Raw genomic sequence first — 22,064 nt, 5'->3', positions numbered from 1 at the left:
ACATATTAAAATCAAAACTAGACCTTTTTATACTATTTAATATTATTAGCTGACCATTCAATTGTTTTTGATAAAAAAAAATTGTTGGCCGATTCTCAGACCCCTATTCAATATGCATAAAAAATCGGGTAAAAATTAGTCCAGCCGTACGTTGGAATTTCGTAACAAACTCTCAAAAACATTACGGTGTTATAAAGCCCTTGTTTTTTAGCGATATTGCAAAAAAATAGCAATTTTATACCAATGTCTAATATCTTTCCATCCACACTCCGCTATCTTTGCTAACGATAAGGTATCTATACATAAAGGTGGGCTAAAGGGTTGAAATTTCCAGGCCTAAAGCGGCGTCCATAACAGATCCAGGTGTCACGGGATCGCTGCAAATGCTGCAAGATGTTAGCCCCACGAAACCTATACTGCGAAAGGTAAATAATTTCTGATTAGTGTTTACTTGAAAGTTTTTGACAAGTTGCCTTTACTAATTTGATATATTATAATAAAAAAATGTAGTTGATATTTTATCTTCAGTATAATTACCAGGATATGCATTGGAAATACAATTACACTTAATTGAACATTAAATAAAACATTCTTGATTTGATCTTATAAAGTTTAATAAAACAAGTAATAAATAGTGCAAGGGTGTAGAAAAAAATACTATCTCAGAACCTTTGCTTTACAGAAGGAACAGTCATATGTTCGATTGCAATATTTAATATCAATCCCACATCTATCTAGACTAGAGTTGATTGTTCCTTGTACATCGCTTTCTGATTTAAATGTGTAAGAACGAGAAAGCGATCAAATTTAGTTAATTTGCGATTTAATTTTATACTAAAATCTTAAGGTGATATTAATAAACTTAACCCTATTAATAAATATTTTCAGGAAGGTGCAGGAGCACCCTTATCCCTTCTCGGCGTGCGAGGGTTAAGGGATGAACCCTTACACAGATCGGCCCACTGCATACCACACCCCACTCAACATAGACCACTTGTTAACCCTACTTTACAGGTATTTGGCACTTTTTGAAGCTTAGTTATGTTTAGTTTATTGTTTACTTCATATCATCATCATCAGCCCATATACGTTCCCACTGCTGGGACACAGGCCTCCTATGAGGGTACAGGCCATAATCCACGCTGGTCAAGTGCGGGTTGGCGGTTGACACATGTCGTCGAACTTTTGATTTTTTTGACATGCCGGTTTCTTCACCATGTTTTACTTCACCGTTTACTGGTGTTGAATGTTCATTATAAGTTTTAATATGGACCACAAAGAATAAAACATTTAACTTTTTAACTCAATAGTGTATAATTATAAAATAAAAACATTTACTAAACTCAAAGTGGTGTTCGTGTGTTAATGCTCGATGTAGGTGATTTGAACATAAAAGTATTCACTGTACCGACAATCATCGCTTCGCAACTAATACTCTCCCATCTGTTCGTATAATTCACCTTTAAGCGTAGGCTCACAATTAGCGCTTACTGAGTAGTGCGGACTGCAAGTTCGGAGAACCCAAGTTCGATCCGCATCAAGCACAAATAATATATTTTTATTTTTTCTTTTGTTTTATTTTGCCAATCATGATGCAATGTGGTGCATGTCTGCAAAGTATGAGAGAGAGTAAAAATAAAATTTTAAGTTGCTCCAAATGTCTTGAAACTTTCCACGCTCTTTGTGTATTTCAAAAAATGGAAGAATTTAACAAATTATCTGCTGAATTTAAATCTAATTGGATATGTACGGGGTGCAACGTCAAGCAAAAGAGGAGTGGGAATAATTCTGAAACTCCTATCCGATCGCCGCTTTCTACACCTACTACAAGCTACGTTACTCAGCGCGCGAAGCCTAGCTCCAACGCGAACCTTTTAGCATCTGCCTCATCGCCAGAATCCGCGAATATATCAACCGATGCTCTCAGGATTCTAATTCGTGAAGAGCTTAAGTATGTTCTGCATAATTATATAGAAGAAAAATTAGGTAACCAATTAAGTGAAATCAGAAAGGATATAGAGGAGTTTAGAACCTCACTTTCATTCATAAATCAGCAGTATGAAGATATAAAGACGGAATATCAGACAAAATTTAACACATTAGAAAGTTTGGTTGCAGCTAACACTTCACTTCGCTCCTCTATCCAAGATATGAGTTCCCGTCTAAACCAATTTGACCAGCTTAGTCGGGCCAGCAATCTAGAAATTCAATGTGTTCCTGAATTTAAAAATGAAAATATTCCAAACATGATTTCGCAACTTGCTCGCACAGTCCAATATTCGTTAGATGATAATGATATCCATTACTGTGCCCGTATTGCTAAGATGCATAAGGAAAGCCAACGTCCTCGATCCATACTTGTTAAACTAAACAGTCCTCGTACGCGCGACAACTTTCTCCGCTCAATCTTCAAATACAACAGGGAATCGAAAATAAAACTACAAAGCAGGGACCTTGGCATCGGCAGCGACCAATCCTCACCGATATATGTAACGGAGCACCTTTCTCATGAAAATAAACTTCTTCATGCCGAAGCAAGAAAGAAGGCTAAGCAACTAGACTATAAGTACGTTTGGATTAGAGGTGGTAAGATTTTCATGAGAAAGGCTCCTAATTCAAACGCCATATTAGTTAAGGATATTCACGTTCTTAAAAATCTTAACGAATAATTAATGTTTCATAAAAAAGTTCATATTAACTTGGCGTGTTGTACAACCCAACCACTTTTAGTTATAACTCTTATTTCTTTTTTTATCTTTACCAATTGTTTCTAGTAATCTTGACAAATTGTTGCAAGATCTTACTTTTATTATTATGTAAAACTTCCATATTTATTTGTTATTGTTTATCCATAATAATCACATTCATCTGGTCTGCGTTTTCGTTAATTGTCTGTGAATCAATTATTTTTAGTGATAGAATTACCTGTGCTTGTGATGTAAATGAAATTGTCAGTCTTCTTACACATTTTACTGTTGAATATATATATCTGTATTGATGGCGTTGATTTTGCATTTAATTATTTATTATCTTCAATCGATTACCCTACACACTACACAACTTATACAAAAAACTTTATCATGATTGACATGTCTCTGATTCGTGATATAGATGGTCCAGATTTATCAAGTTGCTACTATACTGACACACCCGGGGAATGCCAAAAACATATCACTAAAGCACACAATATTAAAATCGTTACTTTTAATATTCGCAGTTTACAACGTAATTTTAACAGCTTTTTAATAACCTTATCTCGTTTTAACATAGAATTTGATGTCATTATCCTTACGGAATGTTGGTTGAACGAAAATTCTGTTATTTATCCAATCGATGGGTACATCTCGTATAAGACAACAAAATATATTAACCAATCGTGTGGTGTAGTCCTATATATAAAAAGTACCCTGAATCACGAAGTTTCGGAACCAACACTACACGACGCGAATTGCCTTTTGGCCAAAGTGGACAACTTATTTAATCTCATCGGAATATACCGTTCACCTTCATTTAGAAACTGCACAAATTTTTTACAATCCTTAGAAAGTCTTCTACAAAATATTAACTTGATTTCTTCTTGTACAATTCTGGCGGGTGATATAAATATTAATACGTTGATGTCTAATATAAACAACGACTGTAACGAATACCTTTGCTTAATCGCAGAGCAAGGACTAAGTCCAACAATTAATATTCCCACCCGAGAAACAGCGTGTTTAGATCATATTATGGTGTCCGCCAATACTCGCGTGAACACTGTGGTTTGTAGGACTACTATAACAGATCATTACATCGTTATGGCTGGTATAAACACAACAAATAAACCCAATCGCTTAAGGGTTGACAAGTTTATGACCAAGTTGGATTTCCCTGCCATTGTTGAGGAAGTTAAAAACACTGATTGGACTAACTTGCTAATGAATGTAGACGTAAATGCAGCAGTTGATGATTTTTCCAATATGCTGTCTAATATTATCACAAGCAATTCACAACGCTTAATAATAAATCGCTCTAAAACCATTCTGAAACCTTGGATGTCCCCCGGTCTCGTTAGATGTTCAATGGTAAGAGATATGCTACATCTAGAAGCTAAACGTAACCCTAATAGCGAAATAGCTCAATTTACATTTAAACGCTATAGGAATTTTTATCATAATCTAATTAAGAGATTGCGAGATAGTTACAATGAGAAAATGCTCACAGAAAATCAAAATAACCCAAGTAAGCTTTGGAATACTATAAAAGATATCGCATACTTACAGTCCCCTAAAGAGAACCCATCCATATCTGCTATTAAAGGTAATATCCAGGATTCTTTGAATTACTTCAATAATCACTTTTGCGCAATAGGTCAAAACTTGGCTAATGATATTCTAACCGGTATTGGAGAAACTCAAGAATCTCTGGCTTCCAACGTTTCCATTGAGAGCTTTCCAGACTCATTCTTCATAGTACCTACGGACAAAACTGAAATCGAGAAAATAATTACTGATCTCAAAACAAATAGTGCAACGGGTATAGATGGTATTTCCAACCGCCTATTAAAATACATTAAACCGTACATCTCAGCTCCTCTTGCTTATATTTGTAATTTAAGTATATCACATGGTGTATTTCCGGATAGGTGGAAGGTAGCTGCCGTATCTCCTATACATAAAAGCGGTGATAAAAAAGTTTTAAATAATTATAGACCTATCTCTCTTCTCAGTGCAATCTCGAAAGTCTTAGAAAAAAATTATGAATAGCAGAATGGTTGATTTCCTGGAAAAAAACAATATCTTAACAAATCGTCAATATGGATTTCGTGCAGGTAGATCTACCGTTGATGCCGTATCTGAACTTATTCATATTGTGTCCTCTTCTCTAGATAAGGGCTTGGCCTGTGTCGGAGTATTTTTGGATTTAGCCAAGGCCTTTGACACAGTGTCAATACCAATTCTTTTGAAGAAACTGGAGAGGTATGGCATCAGAGGTATAGCTTTGGAGTGGTTCAGAAGTTATCTTTCGAATAGAAAGCAATGTACCAAATATCGCGATACTTTTAGCTCTCTTTCACCAGTAATTTTCGGCGTGCCACAGGGGAGTATTTTAGGTCCTACCCTCTTCTTAGTATATCTTAATAATATCGCCAACGTTGGGTTGAGAAATGCTGATATTATCTGCTACGCGGATGACACAGCTATTATTTTTCAAGATACTTCTTGGGACAAAGTCTTTGACGTAACAAAAGAAGGAATGTCAAAGATTGCTTACTGGTTAAACAACAATTTACTTACTCTCAATGCCGCTAAAACAAAATATCTATGTTTTCACAAAACTGCAGCCTCACAACCTTCATCACTTCCGGATCTGTCTTTTCATTCGTGCAATATTTCCTCCTTGTCTCATCCAGTTCCTCCATGCCATTGTAAAAACACAATCAGTAACGCGCATTCCATTAAATATCTGGGCGTAATATTGGATGATAAGTTAAACTTTGAAGGCCACATACATGCAACAACTGCAAGAGTTCGTAAACTAATATACCCCATGAAACACCTACGCTCTGTCGCTAAGTACGAGTTACTCAGGAGAATATATATAGCTTTATGTGAACCTATAATTAGTTATTGTATCTGTATTTGGGGTGGTTGTGGATCCTCCAAATTATTGGTTCTGGAAAGAGCACAAAGAGCCGTGTTAAAGGTTATGCTGCATCTCCCTATCCGCTACCCAACTGACTTGCTTTATAAGGAGATTGGATTGTTGAGCGTCAGAAAATTATTTATTCTCAATGTAACATTACTAACCCATAAAAATATTCTCTCTTCAAGTGATCACGCTAACTTACTCAACAATAGAATATATAAAATTCCTTTACCTCAGGTTAATACCTCCTTTGCCAAACGATTTAGTCAATTCCTACACCCGCTTATATATAACCGCGTCAACCAGGCATTGCATTCTATTAGGCAGAGTGGTGTCGCAAAGGCCAAGAAAATTATTAAAAAATGGTTACTCTCTTTGTCTTTTCAACAAACGGAAAATTTGATTAGGTCTTTAATCTAACGCTCTTACTCACAAGTTTTACCCCATGCATCTCTTATTCAGCACACACACATATAAAAAGTATCTATTTATTTATATTTTATTTTGATATTTATTTATTATTTTTTGTTCATTTAAGTTTTATCTAATGAAATAAGGCATAAGGAATAAAATATGAATTGCAATTTATTCTTAAAACATTAATAAATCGACATTTCATTTACATCCTTGTCTAGTTTTCTTTGTTTCTTTATATTTTGTACTGATGCCCACAATACAGGCCACGAGTCTAGTGTGGGCATCTTGGTTCAAATGATGTATAGAGTATACTACATATTTACTGTGTTAACAGCCTTATTGTAATAAGTTCAACGAGATTGTATGCTTGATTTTTTGAATAAATATTTTTTACTTTACTTTACTTTACTTTACCGTTTGAGCAGTGGTGATGTTATAAACACATATATAGGTCTAAATAAAAAACCTTGTTTTTAAAAACAAGCTTTTATTTAAGTGACTTACTGCGCTATATTGGTATAGGACGACATCATTTATTGGGTTATTTTTGGCAAACCATTTTATTTATTTGACACATAGTATAGAAGTGCATTTAAAACAATTGGTCCGCCATCTTGAATATGTCGAAAATCGTCATGTTGTATTAAGAATAACGTCACACGTCGTTAATTAGGCATTGTCATCCAATCTGAACGTGTACTGTATATAGTGCCACAAACTTATCTAACCCGGTGACAGTGTCACTGATGTCGCCTCAGATGTCGCTTTCTTTTATATAAACAAAATATTCCGTATGAAAAGTCTGTGAAAATGTGACATTTCAAAATGGCGGCACGTAGTTCCAGTTTTTGCCACCGGGTCAGATAAGTTTGTGGCACTGTACAAAATTTCGGTCTATCATACATACTTTAATAAAAAGCTTGTAATATTTACATTTGAAGAATTTTCGATGGTTATTAATAATGCTTAAAATTTTAACTGCGAGATTTTGTCATACCTCACTAAGCATATTCCACTTGTTAACCCACCGTTTACTTTTTTGGTAAATAATGACATTGTTTATGTTTTTATCTCATGTCATTTGTGAATACACGCAATTATTAGCTTCGCCAGTATGTTTGTAACCGACTAACTCATTAACCCTTTTAATTATTTTTGAAGTGAAACTTCTTTATCGGGGTTGGACAAAAATTTAGTGTAACATTTTTGCGTTACGCCGTACGCGTGACATTTTTGCGTTACGCCGTACGCGTGACATTTTTGCGTTACGCCATACTCGTGACATTTTTAAGGTCATAAAGAAGTTTCACTTCTTACGTGTGAACTCTAGTACACGCATACATTTTTTTACATTGTATTGTTATATATGTATAGTTTAGATTTTTTAAACAAGCACACAATCCCACTTTTATTTACTTGAAAAATAATAGAAATATATACTTTTATTTCAATTTTTTATATAAAACTACGTCCAGTTTGGTTACATCATTGTCAGGTACAGTTAACTATATAATATTATAGTTAAGTAATAACTTAAAATATAAACTTTTGGTACGAGAAGTTTCTAGATAATACTTTTCCAGGAATTATCAGGCACTGTGAGTGCGGGGGGATCGGAACCAGATTTGAATGCAGTTCCTTCAACCACATCTATCGACACTAGCGCCACTTCTAGTGAAGATGATAAACCTAAAGACAAGGATAAAAGTAGTAAGTACATCTATATACAGGGTGTAATCGTTAAGTGTGCACAGGCGATTTTTCCGTAAGTATTACAGATAACAAAAAACTTTAAACTGATATCGAAAGTACTTAACCTAATGAGGAAAATGGCGGTAATAAATTTTTTAAAATAAATCGAGAAATATAAAAAAAATTATCTTTAAACCCTCCCATACATTAAGTATGAAATATGAATATCCCATATACCTACATTTAATATGAAAGATTTTAGCTTTCTTTTTCTTTTTTTGGTTTTCTGATTTAATTACTTCGCAAATTTGAAGTGACATATTCCACGTTTTTCCGGACATTTTCACGCATTTTCCGGATATTTTCCGGGAATTTTCCAGGCATTTTCCGGACATTTCCCTGACATAGCCTGTAAATGTCTGGAAAATATCCGGAAAATCCCTGGAAAATATCCGGAAAATGCGTGAAAATGTCCGGAAAAAGCGTGGAAAATGTCACTTCAAATTTGCGAAGTAATTAAAGCAGAAAACCAAAAAAGAAAAAGGAAGCTAAAATCTTTCATATTAAATGTATAAGTATGGGATATTCATATTTCATACTTAATGTATGGGAGGGTTTAAAGATATTTTTTTTGATATTTCTCGATTTATTTTTAAAAAATTATTACGGCCAATTTACTCATTAGGTTAAGTACTTTCGATATCAGTTTAAAGTTTTTTGTTATCTGTAATACTTACGGAAAAATCGCCTGTGCACACTTAACGATTACACCCTGTATATAAAACTCAAAGGTGACTGAGTATAGTGATCTATCAACGCACAGCCCAAACCACTGGACGTATCGGGCTGAAGTTTGGCATGCAGGTAGATGTTAGGACGTAGGCATCCGCTAAGAAAGGATTTCCCGAAATTCTTGCGGGAACGGGGCAAAACAGGGATGCACGTACAAAGTCGTGGGCGGAAGCTAGTTAATTATATGTATTATATATCTATCCTCTACCTTAGGTGGCCTGGAAGAAATCGCTTTTAAGCGATAAGGTCACCTTTTGTATTTTACCTCGCATCTATACAACTATATATACATTGTAATGTTAAATGGTGTGGTACAATAAATGGTTAAATAATAATAAGTATCCTATTGACATGATTTAAAAGAGCAACTATGGAGTTTCTAGCCGGTTCTTCTACATAGAAACTGCTTTCCGAATCGGTGGTAAATTAAACTATGATATGATGATTCAAAAGTGCTTCTAGAAGAATCTGATGGAATAAATAAATGTTTGAGTTTCAGTTTATCCTACTTCCTAATAATTTTATAATTAATGCTAGTTTGTGAGGATGGATAAGATAAGTGAGAGATAAGATTGGTTATCAACAAGCTTTTCCGTTCAAAATTCAAATTATCTTTATTTGAGGGCATTTAATCTTTCATTCGCAGAAATCACTTACAGCGATAAGATTGCCCTCTATACATGCTATTACTTGTTTTGTTATATTGTATTGCTGTATTAAGTGTGCAATAAGAAATATTTCATTCATTCGTTCGTACATTCGTTTACTAGCTCTGTGTCTATATGACTGCTCGGTTGGCTTAGTTGGTAGTGCCTTGCTTTCCAAGCCAGAGGTTGTGGGTTCGATTCCCACCCAGGGTAAATATTTGTGTGATGAACATAGATGTTTGCTCTGTGCCTGGCTGTTAATAATCTATATAAGTATTTATTAAAAATTATATATCAACAATGTGATAGGTCGCTCTTGTTTTGTTATACTGTATTTAGCGTGCAATAAAGAATGGGTTATTCATTCGTTCGTTCAGTTCGCTTACTAGCTCTATGTCTAAGAGCAGCCGTACACGGACCGCTTGAGCGGTCGGTCGTTGACTTCTCGAGCTGTCGCTACAAACCGCGCAGTTGACGGCTTGAAGCGGTCGCTACTGATCGAGCAGGTGAATGAACGTCCATAGTTAATCGCGCGGTCGCGGCTTCAAGCCGTCTGTCTCGACTGCTTGAAGCGGTCCCTGTACGACCGCCCTTTTTTATATAGTGGGGAAATCTTCCAAAGAAACCCACGGCCCCCGGGGAAGGAGCCGTGGGTTATGTCGGATTCTTACCGACTAAAACCCCACTGTGTTCCGTCGAGCCGCTTTAATGATGGGGCCGCGGGTATTGGTTAGAATTGTTCCGCGACCCCCTGTGTACGGCCGCCCTAACTAATGAATGTACCAGGTCGGTCCCGCGCCCGCGCCGCGCTAGTGAAGCGCGTCCGCTCGGTGGCGGTGTTCTCGCTGGGGCTGCGGCGCGCGCGCGAGGCCGCGCTCGACCGCCACGAGCCGCGCGACGCCGGTGTGAGCCCCGTGAGTGCGCACGGACATACACACACACGATACGAACACAATATATACTCTGATATACTTACACATACACAACACACTGATAGGCACACACACTAAACGCGCAATAAACAAATGCACACATACGCGCGCTAGTTGCGCATATTATCGTAGATTTGCTCACCTCATGAAATAATTGATCATCTTATAAAATGGTTGAATGTCTATTTATTGGCCACATCATGATCTTTGAACATATCAATGATAAGAAATAGTTTCTCGATATGGCCAACTAAACGTGCGGTTTTTTTTCATGAAATGATTAAAATAATTTGATCTTGAATAATTATCGGTAGAGGCGCTGCAAGCGCTGTGTTTATGGGTGATGATGGCTGCCACTGGCGAAAATTTATACACTCGCATACACATACATGCGCTTCACACTGACACATTGACATACACATATCCTTGACGTGCAATAAACACTCACACACACATACACTAAACACTGCGATAGCACTTGCAAGATATTATATTCCCACATTTAATATTTTTGACGTGACAACGTCTTATAATTCGATAGAGCCAGCTGCACGCACGAAAAACATGACTCATACGGCGTTACCTCGCTCTGAGGCGTTCCATGTAAGGCTTGAAGTGCAAGCGAGAACGCGGAAAGAGCGACAAAGAAGCACAATCGGCCTTAAGACGTTGTCACGTTCAACTATCGTCAGTAAACCGACTTTACAGACAACCAATTTTTTATACTTATTTAATTTTACTTCAATTCCAGGGTCCCCCCGCACCGATGCTTGGCGGAGAACTGTCTCTCATACCGATAGAGCAGTTAATTCAAGTGGACGACGTCAAACCGAGACCGTCTACGTAAAACTTCCTATAGTTACACATTTTAGTATTAACATTTTGTATCGAACCGCTTGATCGTTAACGAATAGGTCAATTTATTATTAAATAAATTTTTTGTTTGTTGTTTTATTTTCTATAGTGTTTTGTTTTGTTATAGAGAACAGTACACACTAAAGTGCTGTCACACTGACAGTTCTTTCAAAAAAAGTTCCGTTAAACATGTCTTTTTTTTTGTGTTTAGAACATGTTTGAGAGTTGGGAAACACTAATAAAAAACATGTAAGTAGTTAGTGGTTTAGTTTGTATTTTAGGTGCAGTATATTTAGTATATGCTCGTATCGTCGATAGACGTTTTAGTAGAAAATAGATGGGGCTGCCACAAGAAAAATCACATTTACCCCGAAATATCGAAAATGCACTTTGGTACATTGTGGTTCGAACTAAGTACAAAAAAAAAGTCAAGAGTTTTTCGTATCAACGAGAAATAATGTATGTGATAATGCTGTGAATGTGTAATGATGGCTTTTTTAGCATTTTTAATACATTTGGATGAAGTTTTTCGATGTTGTTGATGTGTTTGTTGTTTCACATAGAGTTAAGTCAGATTTTGCGAAGAGATTAAAATTGCTTTATATTTTTCACACGATGTTAGGATTTAGGAATTTGATTTTTGTCGCGAGATTAAAATATGAAAACTATTTTTTTATTCTGTCGTTGAAAGTTATTGTACGGAGTCGATGTATATGTCGAATAAATTCATATTTATTTCTATTTATAAATGCTGATTTCACTAGTTATTAGACTTACTATTTCTCTTTGCTCGATCTGACTCTTCATTAAGTAATTATTTGACAATAATTTCTATATTACCACTGACCTTTCATTCATGCTGCATGACAAGTCAAACCACAATATACAGATACAACCAGTAGGGAAACTTCATACAACACGCTCGAAATGGCTCACGCACACAAACAAGAATCGGAAGGGTATTATTATATCTGTCAATTGTCATAATACCCTAATGATTCTCGTAAAAACGCTTGCTTGTGTTCGTGAGCCATTTCGAACGTGCTGTATGAAGTTTCCCTATTGGTTACGTAATAAATCTTTATAATATTGTGCCTAAACGTTCGTTTATCTTGTAAAAATATAACATAATACATGCCATGCATGACAAGGGACTACTTCTACAGTTTATCTATATTTCTCCTTGATATCTTCTAATCTTTTTATCTTTCCGTTCTAAAGACACTCGCATACAATTTTGTTATAAAAATAAATTCTTACTATTCTCAACTAAAACCCTACTTATAGATATAATGTAACATTCCTTTGTAATTGATATTTAACATGAAGTTGAGGATGTTTCTTCTGAAAGTTTGGACATATTATAATAGTTGCTTAAAAGTCAAAGATAATAAATTGTTTTATAAAAAATCCATAGTCCATCCATAGCTGTAAGATATTTGTTATTATAATTCTACTCAAATTCATTGGGTTTTAAAGCAAAAGTTTAAAATAAAAGAGAAGGGTGGTCAAACAATTCTTCAAATAATAAGAAAGTTATTCTTATATCTATATGAACGGTAGTGGATTATGTTTTTTGCTTCTATAAATAAAAAAATCTAACAATATCAGAAGAATACCGGTAGGTATATCCGATGGCAAAAATTATTTGATGAGAAAGGATAATTTATTTTAAAGCATAAAAATCGAATACAGGTTGTTATTAAAATATTGTTTTCAATTACCACAGACTATAGACCATTTTCATTTAATTCAAACTTTTTTAATTCCATTCTCTCACTCGTTTATATTTGCTAATATACAAACATTTGTGACTAAAAAAATCCTCAACTTCATTCCTATACATAAGTATATTGAGAGAAATAAATAGGTTAGAATAAGTGTTAACTAGTTTGAGCTTATTATGCCTGTCAAATGTTTTATTTAAAGCGTTAATCTATTGAAATTAAAATAATAATTTAATCATCAGCCTTCAAGAAATAAAAACCAGCAAAAAATATCTGCAATCTAATAGTAGTTATGTATTTTTTAATTTTATGATACTGTATTAATTAAAAGCACAGACTTTCTAATTGGTTTGAAAACGCGATTATTCTGTTATTGTTATTTGCAATGTACTGCCTTTTATCAGTGTATTAAACTATACATACATTGAGCAATTATTACTAAGTACGTAGTAATAATAGCTCATAGATTATATATTATTGTTGTTATCGTAAATCCCGCCTGTGTTGATAAAAGAAAGTATGTATTTCATTCATTACCTTCATTATCGACACAAATCATATATTTGTTACTTATTTGTTAGTGATACATGATATGCTTTATTATAAATAGTGTTGCGTTGTAGCAAAACAAATATTTGTTGTTATTGTAATTATTTTTATACGAAATATTGATAAATGTTGCATTTTTAGTATAATAAATAAATTATGTTTGCAAATTATTAGATTCGTTTTATTTTCTATTCTACATAAAATATGAGAATCATGAGGAATACATATTACAAAATATGGGAATAAGTGATTTTTTTTTATTTATGAATATAATTTACTTTTTTTAAAGTAAGTTTTAAAAAGGTAATTTTTTTGTTTGTATCTCAGTCGCTACCGAATCTTTTATCATTACTACGTCTGCTACTAATAATAGTTGAGTTTTACTTACCATTAAAACTCGTATTATGTCCAGGAGCCTTATTCGAGGCCTTTAAACAATAATGAGAGAGACATCTTTGATTTCCGGCCGACATTACGTAGTTGTAGTTCCAATTATCTCCACAGAGGGCCTCGTTGTCGTGCTTCCGTGTTTACCAGAGTGACGTTTGTACAGCTAAGCTTTTAAATAACGGTTTTCGCAGTAATTAGCTCATTGAGTCTCATTATTTTTAATAATTTAATTTTATTAATTATTTAATCAAACTACCAGGCAGGTCTTAATGTAAGGCCTCGAATAAGGCTCCTGGACATAATACGAGTTTTAATGGTAAGTAAAACTCAACTATTATGTCCTTACGCCGTTATTCGAGGCCTTTAAACAATAATGAGACATTGTTTGGTTTCGCCTGGTAAACAAGACGCCAATGTGATTATTTACAAAAAATAAATTAATATAATCATTTCAATTTATTATTGTGATAAGGGCTCAAACAGAGCACATAAAGAATTATTCTGATTATTAACCGGTCTCACTTCTTTTCTATAATATTTTTTGAAGGTATTTTGTGACCTCCAATTTCCCCTTGCAAGAATTTTATCGATAGATTCATTGTCTAACCAGCTCCTAGAGGCAACAGCTGATCGAACGCTACCAGGAGCAGCTTCAACACCCGCCTCTCTCAAAGCAGATTTCACCCAACCAGCTATTACAGTTCTAGAAGCGGCTTTCGCCTTGCCACAAACGGTTACAAATAAATTATCTACGTTAGCCGAGTTACGCCTATCCATGCCCAGATCTAATAACTTTCTAATCCAAAATACGGGGTCGATATTACAGTTACTTGCGTTTGACAATAATTTCCAACCCGATTGAACATATGAATCCGAGTCAGTCTTAGATCCATGTTTGGGCCAAAAAACTATAGAATTTTCTACGGTACTGTCTACATAAAAGCCTTCTGCAACACTCAAAAGTGTCAAGTCATGTATTCTACGACCTGAACACAATAATAATATAATGGCACAACGGCGTGAAATTTCCCACAAGTTACTACTATTCTGCACATTATGATTAGTTAACCACGATATCAAAATGGAGGTATCCCAAATGTTACCCGCGCGCAATTTTGGGCTAGTATTTGCTATAGCTTTTAAAATCTGTTTTACTAAAATATTCGAACTTAACTTAGAATTGTCCTCCGTTTTACATAAAGTGGACACGACTGATTTATGAACTAAAATTGTCCTATATGCAAGTTTTTCGACTAAATGTAAATCAGCTAAATATTTGGCTAAATCAGATCCTGTTGGATTCTTAATGTCGACATTGTGTTTTAAACACCAATTAATCCACCGTTCCCAAGCAGGTTTATACGTTTTAAGAGTAGAGCCTCGCCATCCTGACCGCAACAGCGATTTTTGCTGGCTTGACCATGTTTCTAACGCTTGCGACCACCCCCACATTTCCAAATTTCGAGAACCATATTCTTTACCTTTGGTGGAGGGAGACCCGTGGTCAGATCTATTAGTTTGGTCTCCAGGTGGCGGACGGTGAAGGGTGGTGCTATCGCTCGCGACTTCAGATCTGCTCTCCAAAATGCCCGCGGCCACCTCGGTGCTACTATTAGGTACATACCTTTCGCTCGATTGAGATGCATCAAAACTCGGGGCAGGACACTCTGAGGAGGAAATACCCACGCTAACCTGAAGGTCCACTCCCAAGCAAACGCGTTGTGTTTCCATGCTTGTCGATCCCGTTGGTCTAGACTCACATATTTGGGTACCACATGAGCTCGTGTTGAAGCGAAAAGATCTACATCTGGCACTCCCCATTTCGCAAACACTAGATCTGTCGTTGATGGTAGTAAATGCCATTCCGCGGGGGACATGTTCCGCGATAGGCGATCTGCTTCCATATTGTAACTGCCTGGAATGTGGTGAGGAATCAAATGTATGTCGAAAATGTCTAATAGATGGTAAACTTCGTAAGTTAGTTTCATCAGTTCCGCCGACCGACAACCCCCTTCGTTTTTCAAGTAGGCTACAACGGCTTTGTTGTCGCACTGTAGAAGAACTGACGAATGAATCAGAGAGGGACCCACTTCCCTTAAACATTTGACAACAGTGAGCATTTCCTTTTGGTTCGAATGAAGTAAGCTTTCTGCGCCCACCCATTCTCCCTTCATATGAATACCATTTAGCTCGGCCCCCCAACCCGAATCCGCCGCGTCCGTTGTTAAGAAATGTGTGGTTGAGGGAGGATGAATTCGAGAGAACTTCTCGCAATTTACCAACCACCACTTGAGCTCCTTGACCACCTGTTGCGGCAGATGAAACGACGTTCGGCCTTGGTGTTTCAGCAGTCTGTTTGAAAGTGTTAAAAGACAACGGAAATTGAGCCGGCCCTGGGTTATAACGAGACGGGCAAAGTTTAGAAATCCTACAGTACTCTGAGCCTCTTTCAAAGTTATGACCTGACTCTCCAATAGATGTGAAATATTTACCTTTATTTTCCGGATTTTGTTTTGTGGTAAACACTTCCTGTTCTGCCACGTGTCCCATACTATACCCAGGTATTCTAAAGAGGTCTGAGGTGAGAGTATCGATTTGTTGGTGTTTACCTTCCAGCCCAGCTCCTCTAGACTTTTTAGCACGAACTCCACTTGGTTGACGAGCTTGGCTCTGTCCTGGCATACAATTAAAAATCGTCGAGGAAAACAATGATTCGAATACCTTTTTCGCGCAGAAATTCCGCTGTCCAGTTCGTCAGGGACGCAAAAACCTTGGGTGCTGTTGCGAGCCCAAATGGTAAACAGGTCATCTGTAACATCTGGCCCTTGTACATTAACCTCAGAAAGCAGCGATGACTCACGGCCACGGGCACGTGACAGTACGCTTGGGTGAGATCGATTTTTACCATGAAATCGTGCGGCTGTAGAAAATCTGGAACTCGATGTACCGAAATTAGTCGGAATTTCGTTACTTTGAGATATTGATTCAGTCTTTTTAAATTGAAAATTGGACGCATTGAACCGTCGCTTTTTGGTGTTAGAAAGAGGGTAGATAAAAAACTGGGCGTTTCGGGGGCATGCTGTAAAATATTTTCGGTTAGCATATTGTTTATTGCCAAATCCATCTCGACAGATGGAACAGTTTGATAGTGGACTTTGGTATGGCGCGGCATGACCAAGGGCGGTTTCGCTTGAAAAGGAATTTTGTAACCTGTTATTATTTTTAGCAGTGCTTCTGGAGCACCCCTCTCTTTCCAAATACTCACAAACTCCGTTAACCTGCCCCCCCGAAACGTCTGTAAATAGTCAAAATCTTTTATCACCTTTGCCTCTTGGACGCGAGGCACTAGTACTGTTAGATTGCGGTCGGTTAAAACGCATTTGCTTAAATTGTGATCTAAATTGAGGTCGAAATAAACGCTCATTAAAGTCATAATTAGGACGCACTCCTTTGGGAGGTGCATAATGTCTAAAACTATTATTATTATTATAATTGAACGCAAACGGTGCAAAGGAGCGACCGGTTTGGTTTTGAATAAACGTACTAGGTCCAGGTTGCGCAGCCTGGGACCCAGAAATAGCTCGCTTTTCTTGCGCAGAAAAGGAGGATTTATTTTGCGAAAAAATTTTATTAATACCGCCATTTATTTTTAAAAATTCAGAAAATGCTTCCTTTTCAAAAATATATTCACAAGAAGGCGGAATCTTTTTTAAACTAACCCTTAAAAACTTATCTTTTACCAAATTTAAGAAAAAATCCCTTCTTTGTTCAACAATATCCGCTCGTCGACCGCATACTAATTGTAAGCAATCAAGAGAAATTTTTTGAAAACTGCCCGAAAATGTCTCTTTAATTTTAGAAAGCAAGGATTCTTTGTTTATTTCCTCACTGTCATTAGTCCATTGTAACAATTCCGATACGCCCTTTTTTAACGCATCGCTTTGCATAATTAACGCATGAGTAATAGCACTTAACGACTTTTCAGTTGCAATTAAATTATTAGATTTTTCGAATTGTTTAATTTCATCGTTTACTTCAAGATCAACAAATCCCGGACGAGCGTTATACGATTTTTGAATATCGGCATAACGTACGTTTGTCCAATTCTCCGAATTAAAATGTTGAAGAGAATTTAATAATTGCAAATGTTCAGTTGAAGTATTTGCTACGGTTGGCTCTTTTAAATTTGTAGTCAAATCGAAGTTAAAAGAAACGCTCGGCTCGACAGCCGGTTCGCTTACATGATCACAATTATCTAAATTAATTCCATCCGAACAATAACTATACCCCGGCGGGTAGTAGCCAAAATTAGAGGAGAAATTCGCAAGAAAATGCTGTATTTCACTGACCTGATTTGAAAGTAATGACAAACTTTCATTTTCCTTACGTGTTTTCTTGTTCTTACTAGGTTTGCTGCTTTTTCGTTTTCTTTTAACCGTCTTTTTAGGTGAACGTACGACCTCCTCTTCATCCGACGATAACGACGACGAAGAATCGCTGGATACCAAATTATCATTTGGCATCTTCTCACTACCTCCGTCACTCATTTTAAATACACTTTTACACGACAACTTCTATTTAAATTTTAAACTGTTACTAATTTTAATATTTAAAATTTTAATTTCAAAACGTAATATAATAGCAAACTACAACTTTTATTCCAAAGGTTAATAAACGAACGCTAACAGCGTTATCCCAAGATATACTGTCGGTACGAAAATTAAGACGCCAATGAGCTAATTACTGCGAAAACCGTTATTTAAAAGCTTAGCTGTACAAACGTCACTCTGGTAAACACGGAAGCACGACAACGAGGCCCTCTGTGGAGATAATTGGAACTACAACTACGTAATGTCGGCCGGAAATCAAAGATGTCTCTCTCCTCGGAGCAATTAACAAGCCTGGAGAAGTAACAATTAATTGAACGTTTCTTATATAGTGGCTCTCTTTTATTCAATACCCTTATTAATGCGATAGAAAGAGACAACACACTGTTATCTGCTTGGCATTCAAATCCACATGTAGCCACTTTTTGTTCTAAAAAGGTAGTGCTTGACACTTTATCGAATACTAAAATATCGATAAATAAAAAAAATTAAGATATAAAATTGCTTGAAGATAATTTAAGATTCGTTTAATTTTGAATTATGGATACGTAATTCCAAATTTTAATATTCGTTTAATTTGGAATTATTCATTTACGATGCGTATTGACTGCCTTGCATTGTATGGTAGTGGTATTTATAAAAAATATTATTAAGTAGGTATTTCGGTTTAGGTTGTTTTTATGGTTTCGAAAAAGGTACGTATTTTTTCCTGTTTTCATAGATTCATTCATAGAATTATACCTACGGAACCCTTCGTGCGCGAATCTGACTTCCACTTGGTTGATATTTTTACAAATCAATAGTCGTATCCTACTAATATTATAAAAGCAAAAATATATAAAAACTAGAGGTCCGCCCCGGCTTCGCCCGTGGTACATATTTCGCAATAAAAGGTAGCCTATGTCCTTTCTCGGGTATCAATATATCTCCATACCAAATTTCATGCAAATTGGTTCAGTAGTTTAGGCGTGATTGAGTAACAGACAGACAGACAGAGTTACTTTCGCATTTATAATATTAGTATGGATGGACATTTGATACTCTTTCACGTAAAAACTACTAAATGAGTTTTTATGGAACTTTACAATTATATAGTTTAAACATCAGAATAACATATAGGCTACAATTTACCGCGGGAAAATAACTCATTCCCACAGAAAAAAATTGGTAAAAGTTTAAAATAAATTGCTTCAAATAAAACAAATAAACATTTATTTTTTTAACAACATTTTATTTCGATACTTAATTACCAAATTACAATATTTATTATTTAAAATAGATGCCACCTTAAACTTGTCGCACAGCATCTCTGCAAAGCACTTTACTTTTCTTCCCGTCTGATTAGGAATGATTTGAACAAGGCCGAGAATGTTTTGAAGGCTTCCAATTTTCCCTGTGCTATAGCTTTAAACCATTCCCACATCTTTTAATTGTTCGCACTTCGCAAGCCAGAAACCTGCAAATAACAATAAAATCCATACTTAAATAACTTTTTTCTCCTAACCTATTTGATATAAAGCAGTCATTGTCAAAGTACCTTAGCAAAGTACGTTTATTTTGTTTCTATTAAAGTATCGATAATTGCACAACACTATGGAAGTAATATTTTGCATTTTCTCTCAAAAATAAGCTAATTATGATTTCATTTCAATGATCAAGGGTAGATAAAACACAGATGATTTAGAAAATAACGTAAATTCACTGATTTATAATACAATTAACCAAAAATTGATCAAAATCACTAACCTGTGAAATGACAAATTTCTATCTTCGTCCGATTTCACATTACTACGGCTTTTACAGCCGTAAGCAACACAAGCCATGTTATCTTTAGTCAATTGTCTTTTCATAAAATAACAAATTAAACTAAAACACTCGTTTTTCACTTCAAAAAAAATAATTAAAATAACCAAGCGATGATCACCAGACTGGTGATCAAAACAAATTGAAATGGCTACATGTCATTTCAAACTGTCGAACTGACATATATCTGTCCTCTTCTTTCGCATGACATTTTGCCATAAGCTAAAAAGGCCAAACTAGTGCCTTATTGTTCAATTAATTGTTACTTCTCCAGGCTAGTTAATTGCTCCGAGTCTCTCTCATTATTGTTTAAAGGCCTCGAATAACGGCGTAAGGACATAATAACATTATTATAGTTTCGTGCAATTAATAAATAAAAAAATTGAATACCTACCTCTTGATTTGTACAAAAAGCTACAACTCCAACAGCATACTATAAATTCATAGTAATAAAATATGTATTTATCTGTGGTACTAAAGACGACGGAACGGACCTCAGAGGAATAAACCTATAGAGTACTTGTATCGAGCGTATACAATTTACATATATTTGTTTCTCTCTATCTAAAGAAAACGTCGTATGAAAGAATGAGATAGCTATAGACTACAAGCTACGTTTCAACATAGTCATGGCACCATTTTTACTATAGGTACGTATTTAGATAGATAGAAGGTGATAGTGATGGGATGTGCTTCAATCGATAAAATCGTGAATGCATTTTGCATTTACGGTTTCGTGAAATAATAAATAATAAAAAAAACAAAATTAATCATAAATTTCAGTTGAATACATTATTTGTTTAATCCTACGAATATAATAAATGCGAAATTATGCGAGAATGGATAACTTTCTCTTTCACTGCTGAACCGATTACAATGAAATTTTGTACATACACACATAGGATAGGTTTTATACCGGAAATCCCACGTGAACGGGAACTGTGCGGGATTTTCTTTAAAAACGCAGGCGGAAAGCTAGTATATTTTAAAATAAATTTTAAAAACTTGAAATGTAACTAATTTAAAATAAAGATCAATAAAGTTAAAGGAGTGAGGAGAAAGGCAAAGTCAGCATGAATTTTAACAAGTTCATAAAAGGACAGTCTTAAAGAAAACATTTTCCTTACATCCAGTATAAAGCGAAAGTTTGTGAGGATGGATGTTCGATACTCATTCACGCGAATACTACTAAACCGATTACAATGAAATTTGGAAAAATTACTTTTGATCCCGTAAATCCCACAGGAATGGGAACTATGCGGGTTTTTCTTTGAAAACGCATGTATATTAAGTATGTATTTCAATAGTAGTTTCTCATCTATGAGAACTGTCATTTAATCAACCGTTTAATTTTCACATAGTTACACATTTAAAGTAAATGTGTAAAAAAATTTCCAAATAAAAATTCACTCACACACAAATGTATTTATTATCTAAAGGAACAAAAAAAAACGTAAGCGTAAGATTGCACACTTCTTCTAGAGTATCCATCTTGATAACACGCAGGCTCGAAATGCAGTGAACACAATCTAGCAAATTTCGACGGCGTCCAATCTACACGTCTCATGTTTTATACCCATTTTTTATTTAGCTCTGGAAATCTAAAACAAAATGAATTTATTAATAATCTAAAAGAGAAACAACAAACTAAACAGATAAGTCAAATAAAACAACCACGTGGTATTTTTTATTTTCCTGCTGTAGAAAATTTACATCTATTATTTGCTACAACAACTACATATAAATCTGATATAAGAAACAAAATAAATAAATCAACATTAATATGAAATAGATTTTTTGTCATAAATCGATAATATACGCTAGATGTGTTACAACACTACGGTGGTAAGCAAAATGCCAAACGTGATAATATTGTGACATTTTTTAAAAATTATTTAATTCTTTTGTATTCCACAACCCCATTAAGTGGGTAAATGTTACAGTTACAACATAAACTTATAAAAAAGCGCTTGATAAAACCTTCAAATAGGGTTAGAACATAAATATTTATCAATTTGCTGAAAA

General features: G+C 35.2%; 3 protein-coding genes across 4 annotated transcripts in view; 1 reads left to right on the top strand and 2 right to left on the bottom strand.

Moving 5' to 3' along the window:
• Positions 1–12,458, top strand: part of LOC149478441 (anoctamin-8-like) — a 34,545-nt gene extending 22,087 nt beyond the window's left edge. Inside the window, exons 20-24 of one of the 2 annotated variants that reach the window (XM_089709286.1) lie at positions 335–425; positions 889–1,014; positions 7,629–7,755; positions 9,963–10,090; positions 10,860–12,458. In XM_089709286.1, coding sequence (XP_089565412.1) covers positions 335–425; positions 889–1,014; positions 7,629–7,755; positions 9,963–10,090; positions 10,860–10,955 — 568 coding nt within the window. In that variant the 3' untranslated portion in view covers positions 10,956–12,458. Of the gene's footprint in view, positions 1–319; positions 426–888; positions 1,015–7,628; positions 7,756–9,962; positions 10,091–10,859 lie in introns of both variants that reach the window. The other variant, XM_089709285.1, reaches the window with a different exon arrangement.
• Positions 12,459–13,611: 1,153 nt separating this feature from the next.
• On the bottom strand, positions 13,612–16,015 carry LOC149478440 (uncharacterized). Its single transcript, XM_089709245.1, has one exon. It carries the CDS (start codon positions 15,790–15,792, stop codon positions 14,089–14,091), a length of 1,704 nt encoding a protein of 567 aa, XP_089565371.1. The 5' UTR covers positions 15,793–16,015; the 3' UTR covers positions 13,612–14,088.
• A 48-nt stretch (positions 16,016–16,063) lies between these two features.
• Positions 16,064–18,506, bottom strand: LOC149478439 (uncharacterized). Its single transcript, XM_089709246.1, has 2 exons — positions 17,979–18,506; positions 16,064–16,438 (listed from the first exon to the last, which is right to left on the bottom strand). Exons 1-2 carry the CDS (start codon positions 18,174–18,176, stop codon positions 16,316–16,318), a joined length of 321 nt encoding a protein of 106 aa, XP_089565372.1. The 5' UTR covers positions 18,177–18,506; the 3' UTR covers positions 16,064–16,315.
• Between the last annotated feature and the right edge of the window lie 3,558 nt (positions 18,507–22,064).

Source organism: Colias philodice, chromosome 22, assembly GCF_061535455.1.
Source record: "Colias philodice isolate Cphi_HAF_F1 chromosome 22, ilColPhil1 Martin Lab GWU primary, whole genome shotgun sequence".
Classification (NCBI taxonomy): Eukaryota; Metazoa; Arthropoda; class Insecta; order Lepidoptera; family Pieridae; genus Colias; species Colias philodice.
This window is presented reverse-complemented; position numbering and strand designations above follow the sequence as displayed.

What these genes read in the sequence shown, in the direction of transcription:
- LOC149478440 (XM_089709245.1), bottom strand. Translation starts at nt 15,792, where the DNA reads ATGGGTGGGCGCAGAAAGCTTACTTCATTCGAACCAAAAGGAAATGCT.
- LOC149478439 (XM_089709246.1), bottom strand. Translation starts at nt 18,176, where the DNA reads ATGAGTGACGGAGGTAGTGAGAAGATGCCAAATGATAATTTGGTATCC. An exon ending in TGTCATTACTTTCAAATCAG is followed by an intron (nt 16,439 to 17,978) that starts GTCAGTGAAATA and finishes CAGATGTTACAG; the next exon opens with ATGACCTGTTTACCATTTGG.